Source organism: Hoplias malabaricus, chromosome 11, assembly GCF_029633855.1.
Source record: "Hoplias malabaricus isolate fHopMal1 chromosome 11, fHopMal1.hap1, whole genome shotgun sequence".
In the NCBI taxonomy this organism is placed as follows: Eukaryota; Metazoa; Chordata; class Actinopteri; order Characiformes; family Erythrinidae; genus Hoplias; species Hoplias malabaricus.
Window position 1 is genome coordinate 21147781 of NC_089810.1, and position 26506 is coordinate 21174286.

The following is a 26506-nucleotide window of genomic DNA, read 5'->3' on the forward strand; positions in this document are numbered from 1 at the left end:
CAAAACAAAACAAAAAGTTTTTATTGGGTTCCTTTGGGAAGTGGTAGGCCTTAAACATTGGATTGTGCCTCACACTAAAACTTTTCTTTAAAAACGTATTAAGCCAATCGTTTAATATTATTCCATGTTCATGGAATGACAACATGGAAAAAATATCTGTTTTTGTTTTTTTTTGTTTTTTGTTTATGGCAGTTCTTTTGTGATTATTGCTAGTGGTTACAGTTTTAATAACCAGTTGGTTGCATTAAGATTTACGTTTTCTATTATAATATACTCAACAGAAATGACATTATGGCAGTATATTTAATAAATAAAGAATGTGTCTGTGTGTCCCCCGTCAAGATAAATGTATTGATCTGCCACTGCACTCACCCTGCACTATGTCCGTCCATCCATTCATTTTCCCTGTTTGGTGCCAAATGAATTCGACAAAAATACTGTGCAATGTTATATAAACAAAACTTGAAAAACATCACTAATTAAATTATGTATAGACATTTTTTTCTTTGTCGTAAAGACTATTGACGTTTGACTGTTATACTTTTGGCCCAGGCTTTCAGTCCAGGGCATGGGACCTGTATTTTGAAATGTCGCACTTCCGGCTTTGTGTCGTATTTACAGCTGTTTGTGTTGCTGAGAGGTGTGCCGATGTTTATCTGTTTGTGAGGATTACAGTTTTTAACACTACAGTAGAATGGCCTCGTCTTTCAACCACAGCACCCAGAGACCTCTTCAGACCGCCATGCGTCTGGTAAAAGTGGCGATTCAGCTGGACACGGGAAACCGACACAAGGTAACAGCAGAGCTGTCAATGTTTGTGTTATTGTCAGTGGCGTTCTTCTCTTCTGTAGAGATTGTGCTGGTGTTGTACTGCTGTCAGATCTGCCAGTTATGTTGTTGTTGATATATTCGTGTCCCATCTCTCGTCGTATGTTCTGTTTTCATTAGTTGTTATGTTGGTGTGGTGGTGCTGTCTCTTTTATTTCTCAGTTATGTTGGTGCTGATGTGATGGTTCTCTCATTTTCTTTTCTTTTCTCTAATTTATACTCTGTCAGTATAGTGCTTGTGTTGGTGTAGTGGTGATATCTCTCTTCTTATTACTTCTCTTCTATTTCCTGTCTGTTATTTTATGGTCTCTTTCAGCAGAGTTTGTGTTGGTGTAATGCTGCTGTCAGTTCCTCAACTGTGCTGTTGTATATTGTTTGTGTTTCATTTCATCTCTCCTCTTCAATTTCGTGTTTATATTGGTGGTGTTGCTCTTCTATTTTCTGTCAGTTATGTTGATGTGGCTTGCTTAATATAGTTACACTTATATAGAGCCTTTCTAGATACCCAAGGACTACCGTTCACCTGGAGGACTACATCGGGCACTAGGGTTTCAATCCATATCAATCCATATGCTTTCAGCACACACATTCATTCACACACCAGGACAGTTATTAGAGAAGCCAAATCACTTACCCTTCATGTTTTTGGACTGTGGGAGGAAACCCCCCGCAGACACGGGACATGGAAACTCCACCCAGATGGGACTTGAACCCAAGATCCCAGCGCTGAGAGGCGAACCAGAGGCGATTGCTTTAAGACTGCAAGGGAAGCTCAGCAAATATATACTGTTGTGTGTACGTGTCATTGAATAAATATGCACTACAACATGCTCAACTTTTGTTCAGAATCAGCATCTTATCACTGGTAAAGACGTGGCTTTCCTATCAGTCATTCCCGCAGATTCACTGTGCTTTGAACAGTGTAGACGCTGAGCGTCCACAGAGTTCAATAGTGAAGCAGCGAAGTGCTGCGAAACGAGACGAGTGATTGGATAAATGCTGGGCTTTGTCCCGCCCATCGGACGCTCAGGGTCTCTGGGGGTCTAGGGGCAGTGGGCTGGCCTCGGCTGGCCCGGACGCTCAGCTTCTGCATGATGATTGGATGATCTGTCTGAGGCTGAATCCCTTTTTGATTGACAGCAAAATGGGTGAATCAGCGATCCTTTGGTGTAGAGATCCATGGGAGCATTACATTTTCATTCTGTTCTGAGTTGAACCGGAGACTTTCTTAATCCTCTTAGCGGCATTTTCTTTGTTAAAAACGACTAGCGACAAATCGAGCTTCTATTTCTGGTGTTTTTTTTTTGTAGCTGCTTGTGTTTGGAGACTGACTTCTATCACTCTTTCTGACTTCTATCCACCGTCACAAAGCACTCACAGGCGGACACACTTCACATGGGCCAAGGCCGTTTAAGCAGCCTAGCTCTGCTGGCCATTGAGAAGACACTAGTCAAGTCCCTGGAAAAGACGCCTTGTTGGTACGACAGGGTCACAGATCATTTTCTTGAAAAGGAATGGAGAGTAGAATTTACGTATAAATAAACTGACACATCTTATGATGTAGGCCGAAATTGAGCTTCCCCTCCTTGAAAGACCAGCATCCACCACTGAGGAGAACATGTTAACCTCTAAGCCACCGTCTGTTGCTCCTTTTCTTTTTACTTGTCTTATAGTTTCTGCCAGCTATGTTATGGTTGATGTAGTGCTTCTTCTCTAGTCTCCTCTCCTCTCTTCTCTTCTCTCATCCATTGATTTGTTCATTCATTCATTTACTTGCTCACTCATTCCACTCTCTTTTAACTCCTTTAATTGAATCGTTTTTTCTTATCTTCTCTCTATGTTTTGTAAACAAGTTGGAGCTCCAGGTGTTTCTGCATTGTCCCACACCACTGTTCTCCTCACATGATGTAACTGCTGTTATCAGTGTTATCAGATAATGATTGTAGATTGAATTAACTGAAAATCCAAACAAGACCAGCTTTTGCTGATTATTAGCTCGTTTAAAGTGGTCTTTTGTGCTCAAGGTAACTGACAAGTTGAAAGACTGACTTAGTTGTTATAACAGAGCGTGAAGTTAAATGTTGTTTCTCTGCGTTTTTATTTATTTGCAGACCTTATCATATTAGAATAACAACACTTTATAATATTTAGTGTCATAATTAATAAAAAGTTATTATATTGCAAATAATCAGTATTTGTGAATTATAAAGTGTAGAATTGTGCCCTCTGTAAAGATTGTTATGCTTTTTTTTTTATTATTTAGAGCATACCCCCCCCCCCCCCCAAAAAAAAAAAAGCATGTGGTTTGACCAGAGTTAATCCAAATTTACATATGATTATTTATTATATGCTGATCAATCCAAGTTATGTTTTCCTCTGAGGTCAATTTAAATAATTCAGTTGTGTTTACATACTACATCGATATTCTATTTCAAAAAAGCAAGGAATGCTTTTTTTAAATTGATATGGGCCTTTTACCAGTTGCCATAACTAATTGCATTACTTGCCAAACTCGTTTACAGTTAGACAAACATATTATATTAGACCTTTCTGAGAGTCATTAAAGTCCTGTCCTCCTAGTGTTCTAATTAAAGTCACATTAGCATATTTGCCAGGCAGAGTATTCCATGTCAAAACAATGAAACTGGATGATTTTTATATTTTACATTTTTTCATTATAATCCTCTTCTAGGAGGCTTATTGTGAATACTTGAGAAGTGTCAACTACATCTCACATGCCCTGCTCCAGGATGCAGCACATAAAAGTAAGACAACTAATAACATTGTTGGATTTTTTTTATTGTCTGTAATTTTGTATCTGTTTGTTCAGTAAAATGTACATTTCTTGACTGAATTTTGGGTGTTTGCCTTGGCAGCTGAGGCTGAAATGGAAGCAATGGAAATGGAGAAAATGTTGAAGCTAGCTGAGCAGTGTTTAGAGAGAATTAAGTCCTGCGTAGGAAAACGAATTGACATTTCAGATCCCAGCCTCAGTACTGCAACACTCCAATCATCCCCATTAACACAACAAAAAACAAATTTTCCTGATGCTTTTTCCAGTCCCATGAAAACAGGTAAGCCTCATTTGCCATGTTCTAAATACAGAAGAGCTCTACATAGCACATATAAATATATATTTTCCCTACCATAGACATATCACATGAAACAGTGATGGAGTCAGAAACTCAGAGTAGATCAGGCTCCATTGTGCAGACCTCCAGACATCGCAGAGTGCTCTCAGAAGGTGAAGGCGCAGGATGTCATTTCCTGCCCCCTGAAGTGTTCCAGAAGCTTCAAACTGTGGAGTCACAAGACAACAAAAAGTGAGTCATTCAATGGAGTGTTGACCACCAAATTAATCCATTACAAATAAAACAACTTTTCAATTGTGCTAAATAATACAATATTCCTTAGTCAGCTAAAATATTGTATTTTGTTTGTAGTTTCAGACTGTAGTCCATTAGTTGCTCTGCATACTTTTTAGTCCCTTTCGCCCTATTCTTCAAAGGTTAGTACATCTTATTATGTCTGTGTAGATAAGCTGCACTATTATGGCCTTTTCAAGGATCGTTGATCTCCTACTCTTAAGTAAGGTCTGTTTATTCGCAGAGTTCACAAAAAGGTTGCAGTCTTTATGCAACCTTCTGATAGAGGTCCACTATGTGGAGCATACTTCCTAAGTTGATAATGATGGACCTTTCTAACTTATTTTCTCTACAAAAATTCTTCACAAGTGCATTCACTGAGGGCCAGAGGTGGTAGTTCCTAGAATTTTGTTTCAACAGACGTAACACCTCTGACGGTGACGTGAGATGATTGGAGAAGCCAGTCAGTTGGAATGAAATCCTGGATTTTTTTTGCCCTGTCAGTCTGATTAACTCTTGATGAATACTAAAATCATAAGTAAAAACATATCTTTCATGAAGATTTTGTTTGGGAATTCTAGAGCCAGTTGAGCAGGAAAGATCATTCATTCATTATCTGTAACCTCTTATCCAGTTCAGGGTCACGGTGAGTCCAGAGCCTACTATCACTGGGCGCAAGGCAGGAACACACCCTGGGGTGTGCGGCAGTCTTTCACAGAATGACACACACACATATATATATATATGGGGAGGAAACCCACATGGACACAGGGAGAACACACCAAACTCCTCACAGGCAGTCACCCAGAGTGGGACTTGAACTCACAACCTCCAGGTCCCTGGAGCTGTGTGACCCGTTTAGAATATTTAGACATATGGTTAACATTAAAAATATTTAGACATATGGTTAACATTAAAAATATTTAGACATATGGTTAACAGGTGCAGCACTGTGGTGCTACATGTAGTGTTATTGTAACACAGCTCCAGGGTTCTGGGGTTATAGGTTCAATCCCTCACAGTTTGTGTGGAATTCGATGTAATCTCACTGTGTCTGCATGGGTTTCCTTCAAGTGCTCAGGTGTCCACCCATAGTTCAAAAACACATGCTTTTATGTGGGTTGGCTATTCAAAAGTGTTCATAAGTGTGAGAATGTGGTACTCTGTGATGGACTGGCATGTTGCCCATGGTGTTTTCCTGCCTTGCACTCAATTCCAGGTAGACTTATCCTGAACAGGATGGAGAGGTTGCACAAAATGAATGTAGTTAATTGTTGCCTGTTTTGAATCATACATCTAATATCTTTTAATTCTGTAATGCTGAAATATAATTTTTTTGCAAAAGTCTGAAATTTTGGAGCAAGTGTTCTAGCAAAGATTCTAGCAAATTATAAAGAATGAAACTTCTAACTGAACTTTATTCACACATTTTCTAAATATTGATTACTTTGTAAGTCACGATAATGTTAAAAAACGAACTTTTAGTTCTGCTCCATTGACATTATTTTGGCTTTGTCAGATAATTACAAAACCAGCAAAAAACTGGTCTTGATTCAAGGTACCACAATTGAGAATTGTTTATTTTGACCCCTTTGTAGTTTTTCCAAGAACCTTTCAAAATAACCCCTTGTGGGTGTTGGACAAGGTCCATGGTGCAATGTGTTATCAGATTTGTATAAGCCTTAGATGGAGAAACAAGTGAAGATTCATATATCTAAGTGCAATGATATCGACCTTTTTTGCTATTGACCGCAGCCTGTTTCTTCTTTGTTTAGTTGCTCTTTTTATTTTATGTACTTCAGCAATGCTCAGAGATTTGCTCAAGATATTCTTCTGGCCATTGACCCAGTAAATTGATTGGTCATGGCTGTCAGATTTATGATAGCAGGTCCATGCAGCATTTATGCGATGAAGGTTGGCAGGATGTTGTTTTCTGATATTTCTGATACGTCTGTAAATGCTGCCATTTTTGGTTGTCTCTGCTTTCAGAGTGGCACCCCATAAATATATTTATTATCAATGTTTATATAAATATGAATTACAGGGAGCTAACGCCTATAGAAGAGGCTTCACGTCTGAATCAGAAACTGAAGGCAAATTATGAACAACGTCTTGCAAGGCTGGCCCCCAGTCAGGCCACACAAAAAACCTCATTAGTAAGTATGCTTTCAAACTAATTCTGTTCAAACTATTGTTGCATTCATTTTTCTCTATATCCTTTACAGTCTCTATTTTAAGACAGTTTATCTCTTTTTTTAATTTAGTACATTGCAAGCCAATTTTCTTAACTACATATTGGTATCCATCACAAAATTTGTCAGCCAACACAAGTGAGTAGCCTTACCAAATAAAACTATACATTCTATTTCCTCATCTGAATTTGAGGAAAGAGTAAGAGAAGTAAAATACTTATATTATAGTAGGACAAACAGGAGTGTCTCTTTTCTTTGTGTGGGATAGTATTTGGTATTTATTTGAGGTTTGATGTTTTGTTGCTTGTCTCATCTTGTGGATGACAGCTTGAAGATGTCTAGACATGAAGTGCATGAGTTTACAGAACCAGAATCTTTTTTTTTTTTTTTTTATTCCCAGAGCATAGCAAATTTTGTTCCTTCCTCTCTCTTTCTGTGACTTCAGAAAGTATAGTGTCAGAAATCCTAATCTTAAGCCTAGTGTCACTTTCAGACAGCTCCAGGGTCCTGGGGTTGTGAGTTCAAGGCCTGCTCTGGGTAGACGCTCCAGATGCTCCTACTCTCACAGTCCAAAAACACACATTGGACATTTTTAAGTAGCCAATCTCCCTTCCATAGGTGTGAGTGTGTGTTGCCCTGTGAGGAACTGGTGCCCCGTCCAGTGTGTGTCCCTGCTGTACACGCATTGATTTCAGGTAGGCTCTGGACCAACCTCAACCTTGACCTGGATAAGTAGTTAGAGACATTGAATGAAAGATAATAGGGAGCATCTCCGAGCTATTAATGTGTTTCTGCACAATGATAGTTGAGGATGGAAGAAGGGAGAAGTGAAACATGGTATTGTTAGTTGACATTAATTTTCATTTCCCACTGATACAAAGTGGCATGACAAGTTTGCTTTGATTTCAAGTAAAAACAGCCCTGGTATTTCTCCGTATTTTCCTCAACCATGAACAATACCAAGATAAAAAGCAATAAGATCATTTCTAGTTGCTTACAGCATGATCACATGGCCATGGCCTTAAGCAGATTTCTATAGTATGTGACAGATATTCAGATGCCCTCAATATACTAAAAACTTTAAAATAACTGTCAGCCAAAGTTGTGAATAAAATTACATTTTACGGTTTACTTTTTGTCATTATTTCCATAAATTAACTGAAATACTTTACATTTTAAAATGAAGGCATGATGCATTTTTCTAGTGTCTTGTACAAAACTTGAATTATGGATTTTATGAAATATGAATAGCTCTCACTGATTTTGAATCTGCGCTGTGATGTTAACTGAAGTCCTTAGTGTTCACAAGTTTTAAAAAAATGAATCAACGTTCAATGTTATGTGTCAGTGTCAAGGTAGTTTCCTGATGTAGTCTGACATTTGTTTAGATGGTTAGCTCTTATTTCACCCATTGAACAAGTCACCTTAGCCATCATAACAATAATTGACCCCAAAAAGAGTTGGTCTGAGCTGCAACTTTTTGCTAAAGGTTTTGATTAAGCAAAGCCTTTTAAAATCTGCATATCAAGCTAAATATGAAATTTTGCAAACTGCATTCTTCTTTGAGATTAGATTAACTAGCAGAATTAATAGGTCTTTTTCGACAAACACTCCATTTGATGTAGCCATTTTATTTGGGCAACATGGAGCTCCTTGGTACATGGTGTAGTGCGAGTGCATTAGGTTTAGGGTGACCAGACGTCCTCTTTTACCCGGACACGTCCTCTTTTTTAGACTTCCGGCCGGAATTTTACAAACGTCCGGGATTTAGCTTTTCTGGAGCTTACATTGAATTTCGAGAAGCGTTTCGTTCACAAACTAGTCCCGCCCTCCCCTACTCCGATTGGTTCGTTTGAGTGAGAAGGGGGCGTGGTGAAGTAGCCTAAAATCTTCTGATTGGACGGTCTGACTGTAGCGCTACCGTTATCGGTCGATAACCTTCTCTATAAACATTTAATTGGTCAGTCTGCACGTCAGTGGGCGTCTAAATAGATATTGAGACAGTGCCTGTGGGGGGCTGGCTGGTTTTATATTGGTAAGAGAGCGAGGGCCCCTTTCAGGTGACGCCATTTCCTTCCCATCGATCAGGAGTTGATTAACTCAATGCTGCGGCGCGTCTGAGGGGGGAGCAGGTTTGATGGAGGAGTGTGGGGAGTTCTTTTGTTTACACCAGGGGCAGTTTTAACGAAACGCGCTAGTGAGCTGAGGTGAAATTAGTAAGTTCTGTTGCTTAACGTTACTCTGTGGAAAAGTAGACGAAAGCAACTTTATCGGTTGAGTTTGAACTTCAACGTGTTCGCCTTGAAACTCGTTTGTAGTTTCCAAGAATGTTCCGGAGACGCAGCGAGGCTTCGCTGGACCTGGCCTCATACTGGAAAAAACTTAAAACGTTTATTAAGGTATTCAGTCTGATTTACACTGTGTGTGTCTTGAGAGGGAATCGGGCTCATCCTCGATCATTTTTGTACGTTAATTCTAGATTGAACTTCTTTTATATGTTTTCAGTAATATATTTGTTCACACATGGTGTGTAAATGTGTTGTGTCTGAGAGATGTTTAACGGAGTCAACGAGGGCCAAGGAAGTTCAACCAAGTTATCGATACAGCTCAATATCCAGTACTGTACAGTGTGAGTGGATGGTTTCAAGTGTGGAGTGCCGTTTATGCGTTGTGATTGTGTTTTTTTGTTTGTTTCTGTTTTTTTGTAACTATTTTTAATTTTTATAGATTTTTAACAAATTTAAAATGTAATCATTTTGAACAGTTCACAAAATTTTGTAAAAATGAGATTGAAATATTTTTCCATCTCAGGAACAGTATCTAATTTTACACGGTTTCTTCGCTGACAGTGGCTTTAACACTAGAACTACCAAACCGCCGCCATTTGGCAGGTGTGAGTAGGTGGTCTTGTCTCCAGTGTTATGTAAATGAGGTCATGAGTCACAGGGGTTGACGTGGTTGAGGATCATGTCCAAAGCCTGCTGTGTACTGTAAACCTTTGACATCTTTGCTTCTCAGTCAACAGAGTAAGTGAAATGTGTGGTGATGTGGCTTTTTATCCACATGGAGGTGGATACACACATAATCGTTATCATCATTGTTCACGCTATAACCCACCACACCCGTCCCTGTTCACTGTTACCTGGTACTGGCATATTTCCACCTAATGGCTGCAACAACAACATTTTTAAAATATATATAGAACCCATCTCAGTTACCTCCGTCGTGTATATTTGTAATATTGTACTATAGTGAGAAATGTTTATTCTATTTTATTTCACTCAGCATGTAGCCAGATAGGCTATTTACTTTGGTGCAGTTCATTATATAAAGTTTATGCACTTTATTGACAAGTTTTCCTGCGTCTGCAGTCATCTTTCTCTTTATTCTAAAACTGACACAAAGACATTATTTGAACTATAATTCCAAAACATCTCAAGTCTGCCTCCTTTGTACTAATTGTGGATTGTTTTCTCACTGATGATTGGTCAAAATAGGTAAAGTTCAGATTTTCAAACCATTATTTTAAGTAATTTTGTCTTTTGAAAAACTTCCAATAGGTAAAGATATTTTTACATAAATTTATACAAAAAAAAAAAACCTTCAGTTACTTGTAAAAAAAGACATTTTTACTTTTTTTAAAAACCCAGAGTAAAAGAATCTTATCAGGACATTTTGTCTTGTTTTTAGTCACAATATCTCACCCCATTGGCAAGCATTTTTTTTTTTTCTTGACAAGTAAATATGACTCAAATTAAGATAAAATACTATTTTTGAGCAATTTTTAGTTATTAAGAAGGGTTAAAATCAAGAGTTTTTTCTCCATCAATGGATCAACATAGTTCACACTATCACCCATCCCCCAGTTTAGTACCTAGTAGTGGCTTAATGTACATAACAAAAGATGGCCCAATGGGATGCAAATTACCACAGCACTGCCATTTGTCTATCTCTGGTAGAAGAAGGGGTCATATGAAAATCCTGGTAATTCTAGTGTTAGGGAGTAGTAGGGTTGGAAAATAAACAGCCTTCATGCTAATGGTGTAAAGACAGGATTATCTAATGTTTACCTAAAGTGTTACTTAAAGAGATTACTGAGTTTAATTCTATCATTTGGGTAACAGTCGCCTTTCAAAGGGAACAATGGGGGAAAAACTAATTTTCCTCTTCCTGTGATCTTCAGGAAACTTTATAATTTCCTATTCCAGTTGAGCATTTGACTTGTGAAATGTTTCTGAAGTTTCTTTATGTTGAATGTGTTGAGGTGCCAGAGGTTAAATATTTACTGAACACTGCCAAAATGTATCATTATTTTTTATTTATTTATTTTTTTACGTCGCCTGTAAAGGATGCAATGCAACGTGTAAAGGGTTGTTGTAGTGTGCATATACAAGCAAAATCCTGTTCTCTAAGTGCTATAGATTGTTGTATTAAGCTTAAGTTTATTTATTGCCTGCTTTACGTCAGACTGCATTGCTGAGCTCAGAGTAGCAATGACAGAGGGCCCGTTCTGCCTATTGAATTTTCCTTGTCTTGACTTTCCAATAAAGACAACTGTGTAATATTATCATTTTTACACTTGTCTTATTCAAGTGGTGTAATATATGGTAAATAATTGTCTTTAGATGTGAGAGGATGTCTCTCACTATAGCCTTTTAAAAGTATTAACAAAGTCTTCCAGTCTGTGGTTAGCATCTGTCAGAGTCCTGTAGATCGGTTGTTGTGAAGATTGTTTGTGTGTATTTTACATACATTTTTATAAGTGTAGTCTTGATGGGAGACAGATTGCATGTAGTTTTTAATAGTATCTGTCAAGGCAGAAGCAGCTGGTGCATCCCACTAGCGCACCCTTTGAAGGGGCTGAAAATAGGTGTTTATACCTTCTGGTTGCTTAGTTTCTTCTTTATAGTAGCTTATTTTCAGCCAAAGCTGATGAACTGTGGATAATTATGCCAGAAGCTTAATATACTGTGGGGGCGTTGGAACTCAAGGAAAAGACATGCCTCGATCTTGATGTCTCCTGCCATTTAATAATTTAAAATTTTTTTTTTTTTTTTAGATGTTTGACATATGCCGTTTAAGTGCTGTGTGTCTAATTGAACTTTTCCATATTATTTCAGACCCTCTCTCTCCAGAGACAGATGATGGAAAACCTCATCATTGCAAGAGCCAGACAACATGCTGTATCCTTATATTTGTTCTTTTCTGTGATTACTGTATTACCCAATGTATGTTATCCACACTCTATATTACTGTGTGTGGGAGTAATATACATTGGGATGCAAAAAAAAAAAAAAAAATGAAACTATAAGTTCGTCTTTTGGTTCTGACAGATGTTTGTGCTCCATGTCTAAATGCATTACATGTTGATAACATTGTGGGGAAAGCCTTTAATTTGGCAGTCAACTTTCTAACCTCTGAAAGGTGCCCCCACCTTCAAGAGCAAAGTACAATCATATGCTTGACCCTTTATGGAACAGTTCAAATACGTTGACTTTATTGGGAAGAAAAGCAATACATATTGAAGTGTTTGAAGTTTGAGATCAACAACTTTCTGAAATCTGCTAAGGAATAGAAATGCATGCCAAAGAAAAGCTTTGTATATTACTTTCAATATTTATGTATTGATGTAAGAATTATTGATTACAGAGAAGAAATTCAATCAGACTTAACAGTTTAAAATGGTATATGTAGGTTATGAGTATCAGATCAGACATTTGTTAGGTATAACTAATGGCATGTGCATTGAAACACCTCTCATAACCAGAGTTATAAATTTATAAATGGAAAGCAGTAGGTGCCAAGGAAAATTACAAGTGTGTTATAAGAACAGTGCACTTGTTTACTTAGTGTTGCTTATGAAATATAAACACAAACATTAGTTAGTTCAAGAAATTCTGTTGGAAATTATTTCTGGTTTATCTCAGTAAACATGATATAAAAATGCTTCTGGTTTTGTTCTCACGTAGAGTGCAGCGAACACTTTAAAATTGTCCTACCTCCTTGTGTCACTCTCTCCAATTACAGTATTGGACCTGTGTTAATGTGAGACAGCTAATACAAAGCTAAACAGCACACCCATCACAAGATAAATTTGAACTGAATAAATATGGTGAAAACAAGAACATTCCTCAAATCCAAAAACTCTTTTCTGAGGTTTTGTATTGACTGTCGATCAGTCAGGTTTTGTTGCATATTAAATTTGTTTGTGGAGTTTGTACAGCTGTCTTGTGTATGACACGACAGGTATAGCTTTGGTAAAATGGCTGTGATCTGTCATTTTGTGCAATATTGTTCCCCAAAGCTAGAACAGGAACGTCTCTGCAAATATGTTTTTTTATGTTTTACTTTTGGATATTTAGTGTACTTTTTCATGGTAAACCTGATGTTGATTTCACTGTTCCACTGTCACAGCTCTTTCTGCTATGTAATAGGATTTTATTGGCCATTGCTGAAAATAATATTCACCAAATACTAAAATCTGTAAGCTTGTGCTGGTTTTCCTAAATGCTTGTAGCTGCAGAGAAAGATGGAAGAGAGGAGACTCCGGCTGCAGGAGCAGGCTAACAGGTGAACCTCTACATTCCTAAGGCTCAAAAAAATGAGGAAACTTGCTTAACTTCCATTTCTCTTCAGGTTGTCAGTGTTATCTACCTCTGTTGAACTGGGGGTGCACAATATTATTATTTATTTTTTTTGCTTTGTAACTTGTGTATTTCAGTTCGGATTTTGTATTTACAATAGACATCAGTATGTTTATTTGAATGCTAACAAACTGTCAAAGAACCCATAAGAGTCATTTTTGGATGAAAAATAAAGCAAACAACAGTAATACATTTAAAGATGTAAGAGAAATATTCTTTCCTTGAATATTTTGTTCGTTTTCTTTTTTTAAATTGAAAGGCATTATTACATCATTAAATGTCATTTTCCTAGGCATTGTTTACTTTAGTCTTCCTTATTACTATGTGTGTTTTTTGCTTCTTTGCTATAAAATGAATTATTGTGAGACACATTTATAGACTTCTCTGTAGAGGTCTCTGGGTTAACAATGTGGCCTTTAATTTGTACAGGCTCCCATTTGTAATTTTATGGTTTGTTTACAGGAGGTTTTCATCTTCAGGAACTATGACACCTGAGGAACAAGAGCAACGGGTCCTGTATGCAAACATACTAGAATATGAACAAGATAATGTAAGTGCACAGCATACAATTGTGTATAGTGTGTGTACATATCGAAATGCAAGTTGTGTTTAATAATGATGTTCAGGAACAGGTCTATAATGACTTTATATTTGATTTTGTAGGATTGGCCTAAAGTCTGGAAAGCGAACCTGAAAAAAACCCCAAATGATCCATCGTTGGTTTCGGGTCTTGTCTCACATCTGCTGAAGTATGATACGTTTTTTACATTATTTATTATCTTTTATGAAGTAAAGGTTGCAAATATGACCATTAATATGATAAATTTGGAACATTTTTCTCAGCTGTCCAGATCATCCTGTAGTGCAGCTGTTGAAGAAGCTCCAGTATCACGTGTACAACAGGCTCTATCCCATAGTGAGCCAGTGTGTTCCTCCCAGCCCTGTGCCTGGTCGCTCTGTGTCCTTGAAACCATCCAGCAGTGCTCAAAGCCTGCACTTTGACAGCCCCAAAGGTCAGCTTAAATCTGGCCTTGTCCACAGCCTTTCCGATGCGTCCATCTCTCCTTCGCTGCTTCATGACCTCAATACAACTGACACAGAACCTGAGCTGGATTCAGAAGAACCACAAACTCCAGCTCCTCCAGACCGAGATAACTCTTTCGAGGATTTGGAGCAGTTTCTGACTCAGCTGGATTGGGCTCCTGGTAACAGTGCTGATGACACATTCTCAGATATTACCTGTGACTCCACCCATGGGGACTTGGAATCTCAAATTCAGGACATGGAGGAACGAGCTTTGAAGGAACACCTGAAAGCCGTCATCACAGACATTCACAATGCTATTGGTGAGTGAGCACTCCTAAGCCTGGGCAGTATAAATATATATATATATTAAAAAAGGGTTTGACAAATTACTGTTTTTGCCAAGGCACGCTGCACCATCTACACCATGGTGCTATTTTAGAAGGAGAACTTAATCTGTTTGTTTGAGTCGATGGCATAAAACCTATGGTCTGTAAATTCAGAAAAGCATATTGTGATTTATCAAGTTGTCATCTCCCACTTGTCAAATTTTTGCATCCTTAAATTGTTTTAATGCCATACCTGGTTCTTGAACTGGTATGAATCAGAAACCATTAGCTGTGAATGTACAAACTGATTGTACTCTGCCTGTTTTAGATCGTCTGCTGTCTCTGTGCCTGCTCTCCTTTGAATGTCTCAACACTGCAAGTTCGAAAGACATCTGTGTAGCGTGCATAGAGGAGGTCTTCTTCCCGCCAATTTGGAGCCCTCTACTGGTGCTCTTTAGGTATATATATATATTTTTTCTTTTTTTAACGCTGGTATAGTAGCAGGTCAGTTTAACCTGTTTTAGAGTCTATGTGGCTAAAGTGTACACTCATAGCAAAATATACTTAAGTCTGTATACTTTGCTAGAGTATGTAGAGGTTTAGTGTAGTAACTAGTTACAAATATATGTTCGAAAGAAAGGATTTGTGGAGTAGAGAATTCTTTTGAAAAGTCAAAAGTAGTAGCACTTACTGCTAATGTTTTTTAGCATCAATTGTAGCTGCAACTAAAGATTATTTTTATAATTGATAAAAAAAAGATGTATCTTTTGTTTATATATTTTATAATAACAAACTACTAAAATAAAAGGTTTAACTGGATTGTTGCAGCATTTTAATGGAATATAAAAGTTTTAACAACTACATCACCCACGCCTCCCTATTTTAAAATAATTTACAGAACAAAAAAATGTTAACATGTAACATTTTCTAAGCTATGGCTAGCATTCTTTTTGGAAGCTATGTTTCCTGGTATAGAAAAGATGTGCTCATGTGGTTCTGAAGTGCCAGGGATACTCAAGTAGCACCTAATTCAACACGTCCCTGTTCAAAGAAATGGCTTTTTGGAATCAACTCCACAAAGCTTTAATTAGGGAGAAAGCCATGACCATCACAGATTGTAAATAAACAAAGTGCTTTATATCGAGAGGTTTCATTATTGAAGCAAGCACAGAAACTCAGATTTTATCTTTTTCTGATAACTCCTCTAGTCTTGGCCATTTTTAGCATCTAGTTTTAGTCCTCATTTGAATGGACTCAACCTGTGAGTTGATACCTCCTGTATGTGGTCTACCATGTCAAAATAGATGTGCATGCCCTGTGACAAACAGAATCAAGTCATCAGTTTTACTATGGAATTAACAGTAGGCAAATGGTGAAATATATTACCCATTATTTTTTAATTAATCCTTATTGATTTTGTAGGTTTTATTTTAGCAGCCCTAATTCCAGAACAATTAAAAGTCTGTGAATGTAATGGTTTATGTAGTCAGGGAATCACTATTCTCATTGTGTTTCAACAGTAGATGGCGCCTGTAAGCTAGAAGCACATGTTCTAACACTACAACTTACACACTAACACAAGTATATGCTATGAATTTATTATATTGTTTTATTCTGCCCTTGTGTATTACAGGAGGGTGCATAGAGAGCGAGAGTTAGCTTTTGAGAACAGCGTTAAGCTGTATGGTATATCTTCACCTACTGATATTGGTGTAGCAGAAAAACTGTGCCCCAAAGACTCTGCTGTCTTCCATGGATCCTACCCTTATGAGTCTGCAGTACAGGAGCTGAAACAACTGTGTAGAGACTACTGTCCTCAGAGAAAGCTTGAATGTATAGGTGAGATTGCCAACCAGGGAAAAAAACAAAACTTCAAAACAACTGTCAAATTATCAGTTATTTTATTGTTGTTTCTAAATAGACGTAGTGTCAGAAATTAAATCTGTTTTGGTTGGTTCTGTCTGTTAAGTAGACTTTGGCAATGAAGTGTGCTTGAATAACGTCATTGTTCAACCATGCTCCAATTTTTTTTTTTTTGTTTTTTTTGTTTATTATTTTTTGTTTTATTTACTTGTTTTTTTACACAGCTGTTTTTCTATGTAGAGCTATTTGAGACTCACCCTCCTAGATGTCTCTCTCTCTCTATTCCTTTTCAAAACACACGTCTCCTCTTTCTCCACGCCATGCTGTTTGTATTTGTTACTCTGCCACATGACAGTAAATTTAGGCATATTTTTGATTTTTTTCCCAAAAAATGTTTCTAATAACCCATGACCCTGGACTGGATAAGTGGATCAATAAATGAATGTTTCTAATAAGAATAGTAGTCTATAATGGAGACTTTAAGTAGTATCAGGTTTTTGTTGCATTTTTCACATCAGAGTTGTATGTTTTGAAGCATATTTGGTAACATTTTAGGTCTGATTTCCTTAGTTTTCCATCTTCTGGTTTTGTCTGAAATCTTTTTGTCCTTCACTGTAGTGCGAACCTTACGACTCATCTGTGCGTGTGCAGAGCACTACAGACTCCATCAAGAGGATGATCCATCACCCAAAACAGCAGCCATGTAAGTCACCCTAAATAAGTGTCATAGTAGATTCTGCTCATGGATAAGAGTAACTTGGTGTGGAACTCTAAGTTTAAGGGCAACCTCCTGCATATCCCCCTGGCCCTCTGTCAGACTTCATCAGGCCACACAAGGGCCAGAGCTCAGCAGGGAGCCCGTCTCTTCCCTCTGACCCCAGCGGGATGCTTAGAGATGGCTGGTACTCTAAGTGGGTCGCCCTGTCCGGAATGTACCAGGACCTTGATAAGGCGCCAAGGGAAAGTGAGCCACTGCTGTAAGAGGGGCCTGAGAATTAGCCAGTTAGCTGCCAGGCCAAGATTGCATTTAAGTTTGCCCAAATAATTTACTACTTTGGGCAACCTACCAACTTTTAGTTTGAAATTGCCTGCTATGGCTCAGTGGCTAGATGAGATTCCTACAGATATCTGTAAAAAATGAATGCATCATCCAACAGAGTTCTTTAGTGGGTTTGTCTTTTGCAAATGATTTTGAAAATTTGCTGCTAGTTAATATTCACCTTCACTTTATTATCCTATAATGCAGTTCCTATTTTAACTAGAAGAGGCTCTTGACATTTGAACCTGACTGACAGTTACATATATTAAATGCAAAAGGTTATATAGACAGTGAAGAAGGGAGCTTCGTTTTCAGAGATTTTATTTTCATTTGGAGAGCAGCAAGTTTTAAAACGCCTTTCGATTATTGAACAAATCATTCTTTAAACCTGTTGGACAACTTGATTTAAAAAAAAAAACACAACTGCATCAATTTTTCTCTGGCATTTTTGCAGTGTATACAGCTTATGTTCAATAATTCTAAATGAATAAATGAAAATTTCAGAATTGAACGTCATAAACCTAAACACATCAGGCACTACTTCATTAAATTATTCTCATATTATTCTACCTTTTTAATTTAAATCTGTGGTCTGTTTTCTGACCCTGCAAGGTCAGGGTCGATTTGGAGGATGGCAGAAGTTTGGAAAGACCATGCTTACTTGGCTTACCCAGTCCTACTGTGCTTCTAAAAAGACTGCCTCTGACCCTGATATTCCTACCCTAACTTACTCTCTCCTAACTGTGCAGGGCAGTTCTCACTAAATATCAAGAAAGGATTCAGTATGTATCTGTTTACTCAAAAACCTGCATCACTGACTTTAAAATTCACTAAAAATGGGAGGCATAGTGAATCTGCATTAAGCCGAACATGTTTTCATGATTAGTCAGGTACCAACAGGTTCAGACTAATATTTCAATCTCTGTAGTGTACTGGACTTTTCCCGGTGTGACCAGCTGTTCTTTATTGAGCAGTATCTCTTTGGTAAATCTCAAGTAGATCACAGGCTCTGCTCGGCTGGAGCTTTGGGGTTTTTAATTTGTTTTACTCAGGCACAACTTTAATGAGGACAGTAAAAGTGTGAGCTCACGCGAGCATCCTGTTAACAAAAAAAACACACTTTGGTAAAGAACGTTTGTAAACGATATCTATCACCGCCCTAAACACTAGGAGCACTTACCCTGCTCTTATCTCTTCCTCTGCTGCTCTTTTCTGTCTGGCTCTCACTATCTCTGCTTATTTTTTGGCTCATTATGGCCCTTAAGGGTCATTTCTGTGCGTGTGCCTGTTTAGATCACTGCTTGTGGTGCAATAGCACACTGGTGGCACACACACACATGGCATTGTGGCGCTTCATGGTCACAACTGAAATGGCAGTGGTGTATTTCAGAGCGCTCCAGAATCTAGTGGCTGCTGGCAGTCCTTTTGCAGTTAATCCAAGTTTTATAAAAGTCCAGATCCTCTTTTATGTTTTTAAAATCAGTCTTTCATTTAGTGCTGGATAAGAAATTTTAGGATCATGTGTTATTCCCAGAGCTGTATTTGGCTGTGTTTATTGAGAAAATTTAATGAGACCTATTCCTGCTGGTTCTTAAAACTTCACACACAAAAATGAGTATAACTGTGACATGTCATTAGATATCTGAACAGAAAGGTCTTTTTGACCCTTTTTTTAAAACCTTAAGATTGATCCACAGTTTAATTGTTTCACATTCTGTTGTCTTTGACAGTGAGGGAGTATGAATTTGCTAATGCATGTCTGCACTTGAACAATTCAACAATTCTAACCCTTTCTTTCACTCGTTCCGTTCCATTGTTTCTCATCTCTTTTTGTCTCTCCATTACACATACTTGCACACTCCCCTGTTTCCCCTTGAAAAGCGGTTATTTCCTCTTCATTCTTGGCCCTATTCACTCTATTCACGTCTACATTCTTCAGAACCAAGCAGGGGGCTCACTTGACCTCATTGCTCCTTATCTGAGCTGACATTTACTCTTTCTTTTCCAGTGCCCCTGTGCCCACCCTTATCATCGATTTCTTACCTGAGGAATTTTTTTTCACTCTGCTGTAAATTCCCAGAATCCTCATTTCATATTTCTGTCAAAATATTGGCATATGAATGCTTCTGTACTTGTTTCTTGGCAAGAAGGCTGCACAAGTTTGTGTTCCAAGAAAAACAACAAATTGGCCGTGGGAGTTCTGATCACGAACCGTTACTTTTAGGTAGCATTCTGACAAGACTTAACAAGAATATTGATGATTGCATGTAGGTCATATTGTGCTACTGCTGTAAAACAATAGTTTACTATGGCCATAACTCTTAGGCATTTTGCACCACTCAAAGCACGTTGCTGTGTCCGCCACTCACCTCGGTGAAAGATATCGGGTGTACTTTGGGCCTTAAAGAAAGCGGACACCTAACTTCCTTCTCACGCAAGCAGCCTACTCTCTTTGTAGTGTGTGAATGCTGATAGGGTTTTTTTTTTTTTTTTTTTTTTTGCCGTGACTTGAAGAGAATGCTATTAAAGCTGATGCATGAAAGCACCCTTGATAATGCAAACGGCATGTGTTGTTTTGTTGACACAAAAGAATGCTGTTTTGTTGCTCTTTAAACTGATCTGATTGCTCTTTTCTCCTCTTTTTCATCAGAGGAGCAGATGATCTCCTGCCTATACTGTCTTTTGTGGCCTTGCGAAGTGAACTGCCCCAGCTAGTCTCTGAATGTGCTGCACTGGAAGAGTTCATCCATGAAGGGTTTGTACCTGCCTTTCACAACCATGTAAACCCCTCTCAAAACTTAAGAGTATATAACAATCAGAAATTAGTGTAACATAGCAGAACAGCAGGTTAGTAAAATTAATACACAAGCCGCATATTGCAATATTAAAATTGTGACAAAACACAACAGGATAAATGTATGAGAGTTAATATTTGGTCACTGATTCCAATGAACAGTTATTCTTGCAAGCAGTGTTAAACTGTAGTAAGAAATAAAACATATAAAAAAAAACAAATAATTGCAAATTGGATTTTGATCCAAGTCCATATCCAATCATATCTGTACATGTAAGTAACTTGAATCTGGTTGTAATGTGAATGAATCTGTCCCTGAAACAGCTCGTATGCACAACAACATCAACATAATGTTTCTGAGAAAATTTATTGTATTAAGTGTTTACTAGCTCGTGTGCTTTCCATTCTCTCCGGAGGACAGCAACCAGTTCCTCGACTTTTACATGGTTGGGACGAAGAGGTGAAAGAAGGGCATGCTTTAACTGCTGTGCTAAGAGATCAGCTAAATCCCAAATGGCTCCCTTCATCCTATGTAGTGTACAGTGTAGGTCATAAAATAAGTTTCTGTACTCAGTGCATTGTATATCCAAGCATAAAACAGTATATAATCAGGAATAAGCTCTATATCTTCCAGTTGGACTGGTACCGTGTCTGTGTGGAGTAGTTTCAGTTTTATGATTTGTGAAGTGCACTACATGGGGAGTATGATAGATAGGATGTAGCTCAAGCCTCTCTTCTGTTGTTGTTTTGCCGTACAGCAGGTGTTGTCTGAGACAACAGCGGCATTGTGACGTGACCATTCATGTCACATGCCCACCAATTGCATATGTGTCCGATCAAGCACCACAAATAAGTTTAGACATGAAAAAATGTTTTGATATGTCTACACAGTCCTGAAAAAACTCAGACCTGAGTCACGATAAGGCAAAAAAAAAAATCTGATTTGAAACATCTTTAGCTAGTGAGTCAAAAAAAAATTGACTGGTAAATAGAAAACATGCTGACTTCTTAAGGAATGAGGCAAAAACGCTAAAAACATTTGATTACTCTGAGGGTTGTACAGAATGTGTCCTAACTCTCTGCAGTTGTTCCTAATTTCAACTGTCACGTTTTTATTAAACCTAAAAGGAAAGTGAGCTAGTTGAATTCTTCAGCTGACCTACCAACTGCATTAGCTAACTAATTTCTGTCCAAATAACATGCTACATCTTTCCTTTTAAACACAGCATATTGAACCATCCTGTCCATCATAACTGAATGTGTTTAATGGAAAGCAATATCAAAGTCAATGCAACTCAGTAGCAGGGGAACAGCACTGCAGTAACAGTGACACAAGACATCTTGCTCATAATTTTATTGGTTTATTATGATAGGTTTTTAATTCATTTATTTTTGGCAAGTCATAATTCTCAAGTCAAGAGTTATGCGTCAGATGAGGGAGAGCAAGTCAGTCAATGTGAACCTTGAAGGCACACTTCTGATTTTACAGAAGTAGCTTTTTTACTAGCGTGAACAGACGGGGATTGGTATTCACCCTTGGCCACTTAACTGTGTTATGAGATGGCCCTTGTTTCTGACTGCTATCTCCAACTGCCCTTGTTCAACTGGTTCTCAACTCACCCCTCCTCTCTGGTGCCAGGGTGCTGTTGCGTGTCTACTGAGACCACAGCATGGAAGTTCTGTTTATCTGTGAAAAAGCCACCCTTTTTACAGCCTGGTTAGATTGGCAGTGATGGAGGAATGTTGGGATTTTCTGGCCTGGCTTTTTCCATAAAAATACAAATAAAATCCCTCTAGATGTTTATGTAATTTAGTGGTTTGGAAGAAGACCGAGGATAGAGCAACTAGAGCAGTCTGGAGTGTGCTGCATGGACGAGAAGCTTACACATGGCCTCTCCTAATTATTCAAGCTGCCGTTTTAGTTCTGAGCTGTATATGTTTGTTTGGGTTAGGAGTGTGATATTGGCATGTTCAAAATCACTATATCTTACACTGGGTCTTGGCTTTTGCAGATGAACTTGTGTATCACATTGTCAGAAGGTTACACTGAGTTGACTGTAGTTGAAGAACTGTAACTTTCACTCTCTTCCAGACAGTTTCACAGTTTTGATTGGCAAACTGGAATAATTTGGAATAAGTAAGATTTAACATTTTAAAAAAGCTAACAGGTACTTGATGTAAATTTTAAAGGCAAAAGCCTAGGTTGAGTGCCTTACTAAGATCTTTGTCAGAACAGATTTAATGTACTTTAGAATAGAATTGAACTGTAGCGTTGGGATGGAACAAAACGTATTCCGTCATTTGGTGTTTAACATGATAGCAATTTGGTGCACTGATTTTTTTTTTGTGGCAGTTCACAATCCCACATAGATGTGGCCATTTGATAACCATTCAGTGATCCCTTGTGCCCTGTGGGGGGCAGCATTGTCATCCTAAAACAGACCACTCCCTTCAGGTAAGAAATGTATCATCGTAGGATAAAGCTGTTCAGTCAGGATAATAACCAAGTTACAATAGACCGAGTTGCTTTGCCGCGTCCTGTAAAGTCCTTTTCTGTATGCCACACTTTCACACTCCTACTTGTGGAGTATATGGCAAAGGATGACGCAGCCGATCACATCACTTTTACTTTGTACAGTGAGTGTGGTTTCTGCACCAAATAAGTCTTAAGTGCATTTATTTCCGCACTGTATCATTGTTATAATATTCAGCTCTATGTAGTTTTATGAACATTTCTTGATGGAACACTGAAACCTTTGTCTACATCTGCTCTCATTATGTTTTACAACTCAGGGTTCTTTAATCTGTATTTTCCCCTGTGAAGATTATTTGGTTTATAGGGTTTTTTTTGTGTTCCTCAGGTATTTAATTGGTGAGGAGGGATACTGTCTTACCTCATTGCAGAGTGCATTGACGTATGTGGAATCACTTCACTTGGGTGGAGCTATGCTGCAGGCTGCTAAGCCCACCTGAGACAGGTAGGTTCAGTTACCTTGCTGCAGGGTCATCCAGTTAAACCCTTCCTTCTCAATACACATCACTGGGCTAGGTAGTGTGTTTCCATGTTACAGTGCTAATTCATATTCAAGTGTGGGATGCACGTAATCTTTGGAATGACACTTCTAACTTTGCACAGCTTTTACAGGTTTTCATAAGTGATTCATATGGGATTCATTATACCGTTCTTTATTTCAGACTTGGAATTCCCACGATTAAATATTTGCTCACTCTTTGCAAACACACCCTGCGTAATCAGCTTGTATGACTACTCCTTCATAGAAACAGTGAAGCAAAGACTTTATATCTTTGGAAATTATGAGAATATTGTTCAAAACTGGATTAAATGGGTCTACTGTGGTGTGCTATGCCACCCAGCATTTTTATATATTGTCACTGTCCAAATAAAAACATGCATCTCCATTTCTGTCTTTTTTTTTTTTTTTAGTTTACTGCATCACTTGAACACAGCAGTTGTCTTTCACATTGTGTGAAATTTAATTCTGAATGGACAAGTAGAAACACTCTAAAAGTACATGGATTAAAGTCTTTGCACATTGACTTTCATCAAAATTTAAGAAGGTTTTTAGCTTCTTCTGTAAAGTTACTATTTTGGAGATGCATGTTTTCCTTTGGACAGCAGCGATTTATACAGGTGTATATAAAGATTATTTTGCTCCTGTCTTATTTGGAAGTGGCACACTGAATATTTTTGTTTATGTTGTAGTCTTCTGGCTTTCACACCTCAACGGGGTTATTTTTAAGGGGGGATTATTGAGTCATATGGATTCCTTGGGCCTTGTGCACACAGTTTGAAACAAATTATGAAGTTCCTAACTCTCCCTGACATCATCATCCAGCCTTATCATAACTCTCTGTGACACAGATTATCCAAACATCTAACTTTGCAGTTTGCACTCTCTGTGGAACTGTCATTTGTGCTGCTATGCCCAGACACTCCTCTGGTCAACATTCCTGCTACAATAACTGTTTAGCCTAAATGTCGCTATCTATCTTACTCACCGAGCTAAAAAATTGAATGCTTCACTTCTCTGTTGCTATGGAAGGCTAGAACCAAGCCCTATTTCTGAGTGGTTGCCAATATATTTTTTTTTCTGTTTTAGTAGGGGCTTTTTTCTCAATTCATTTCAGGTTTAACAGAGAGTTATAATAGAGAGCTGGATAAAATGTCATCATTTAAGCAACTAGAAATACGGCAAACAAAACCGTGTTTACATCTGTTTTAATAAAGGTGAAATAGATATGAATGAATCAGTGCATATTGCTTATGATTAGATATATCTGCTTATTCTGGCTTAAAATGGATATAATCTAGTGATTTTATAATTGATTTTGTTTGTGTGTGAACACAATGGTTGAAGAATCTGAGGGTCTCTTATGTTTATGTCTAACAAATATCTTGTCAGAATGCTCCTGATTACTGGACAGTAAGTAAAAAAATAAATAGACCATTAGTTCCCTCTGTCGACAATGTTCAGATGAAGGAGCATGGTTTTAGACAGATACTGTGTTTGTAATTCAAATTGAATCAAATTAACAGCCTTAATGAATATTGACTTACTCAGATTTCATTGATTAATGTAATTGTAAAAACCCTAAATACTAAGCACTTCTTACTTCTCATTTTTATCTCCCTTGTTATACACTCTGTGAGAGATCCTAATAATGAATTTATACACAACTGTGTGCATGACTGGTTCTGTTATGTCTTCTTTTGGCAGTGGGAAGGAGATGCATGTACGACAGACCACAACCCAGGGAATGAACTCATCCACTTCAGGCCATCGTAAGACACACACATCCATCTTTAATTCATCAGGAACTGTGGAGGAGGTTACTCAGAATGACTTGGGAGCTCACTAGGTTTAGGATCGTCAGATCCCGGTGAGCCCAGAGTCCTATGTTGGACTGCTAGGTCCCAAACCACTGTTAAGGACTGCTTGGGTTAGCAGAGTGGAATGAGATTGATGTTATGAGGGAATTGGTTGGGGGCGGTCGTCTCATTTAATTGAGACATAGAGTGAAATCAAATGGCGTGCTTAATTTTTATTCTCTTTTCACCAATTTTAATTTCCTGATATTTGTCATTGTTCCTAATGTTTTACTACGAGTGAATGGAAGATTAAAGCACTATAAGCATTTGCCATTTTAGAATGAGCTTAGTTATGTAGACATTTTCTCAGGAATGGCAACAACAGTTCTGTTAAATATATTTTCTACACTATGTGAAGAGATTGCAAGTCTTGACAGGAAGACCCTTAGTTTTAACTGAGAGATTTACAGCAGTATTTTATGATTATGTACTTGGGCAAAATGACGATAGTGCTATGACATGGGTATTTCAGTGAGGATCTAATAAAGGCAATCAATTTGAAGCTTCTGTTAGTACTAAACCAGACAGAAATTTAGAAGGGGAATACAGTCTACTCCTGTTAAATTTTGTGAAGCCATACCTTGTCTTTCCAATTCATATTTGCAAACTGTGCCTTTCTTAACTATGCTCTGAAGAGTCATGTTCTTGTAAGTCACTGATGCATAGTTTGGAGTTAGACAAGATGAATCAGAAGAGCTTGTTGGAACCAGCCTAAGCTAAGAGTTTAATTAGAAGTTTAAAAATATACACGGTATCTGTGGTGGTGTTTTTTTTTTTTTTCCTTGAATCAGCACTACTAAGATCTTTTAATATAACAACCTGGACTGCATTAAATGTTCAGCTGAAAAACAAGCCAATAGTCTCTTATTTAAATGAAGGGTTCCTTGAATGTTTTTCAAAATGTGGTAAATTCAGAAGTTCACAAAACATTATTTGCAATGCATTGACATAAATGTAAAATGCATACCTTCACTGCTTTAGTGTTAGAAGGTACTACATGAACACACTTGGTTCAGTAAATCTTCTAATGGTCCTGTTTACTAATTCAGGTTTTACAGAACTTTTGCTTGATAACAAGTCTATCATTTCTTTTAAAAAAATTAACTTGTTGTGTTAAAGCTTTTCAGACTGCAGAGAAAACCAGCTGAAAGGCTTAATAGTTTTCTTATAAAGTTTAGATTTTAAGTTTTTTTTTATATATATTGCTATTTTGATGTTTGTTTTACACTCTGTTTCAAAGAAGCATATGGATTAAAGAATATGGGAGGGAGAGGAAAAAAATCTCAATGTTGAAAAAATGATGTTGCTGTACCATCTGTCTACTGTCTGTAAAAACTGGCTGAGAAATGACTTCCAGAATGTTGTGTATATAAACATACATGTATCTATTTATGCATCCACTAATGTGAGCATGTATTTTGAGATGACTACAGAGACTGCCAACTTGAAAGATGTTTGCTACTGATAACCTTTTAATGTGAATGTGTTTATAGAAGGCTTACGAGAGAGTGTGGCCCATACTGGATTTTCTAACAATA

At 37.7% G+C, this 26506-nt stretch overlaps 1 protein-coding gene across 2 annotated transcripts; it reads left to right on the plus strand.

Annotated features, from left to right (window-relative positions):
• Positions 1-641: 641 nt before the first annotated feature.
• Positions 642-26506, plus strand: vps9d1 (VPS9 domain containing 1). Of its 2 annotated transcripts, none has more exons than XM_066685571.1 (16): positions 642-793; positions 3521-3593; positions 3705-3902; positions 3980-4151; positions 6238-6349; positions 11506-11568; positions 12903-12955; positions 13492-13579; positions 13693-13778; positions 13873-14375; positions 14710-14839; positions 16015-16220; positions 16863-16947; positions 19934-20038; positions 22939-23055; positions 24817-26506. In XM_066685571.1, the coding sequence occupies exons 1-15, from the start codon at positions 695-697 to the stop codon at positions 23048-23050; spliced, it is 2085 nt and encodes a 694-aa protein (XP_066541668.1). In that variant the 5' UTR covers positions 642-694; the 3' UTR covers positions 23051-23055; positions 24817-26506. The 2 variants fall into 2 exon arrangements, with proteins under 2 accessions (XP_066541668.1, XP_066541669.1); XM_066685572.1 differs by having other exon boundaries at positions 3998-4151.

What these genes read in the sequence shown, in the direction of transcription:
- vps9d1 (XM_066685571.1), top strand. Translation starts at nt 695, where the DNA reads ATGGCCTCGTCTTTCAACCACAGCACCCAGAGACCTCTTCAGACCGCC. An exon ending in AGACATTCACAATGCTATTG is followed by an intron (nt 14,376 to 14,709) that starts GTGAGTGAGCAC and finishes TGCCTGTTTTAG; the next exon opens with ATCGTCTGCTGTCTCTGTGC. An exon ending in TCACCCAAAACAGCAGCCAT is followed by an intron (nt 16,948 to 19,933) that starts GTAAGTCACCCT and finishes CTTTTTCATCAG; the next exon opens with AGGAGCAGATGATCTCCTGC.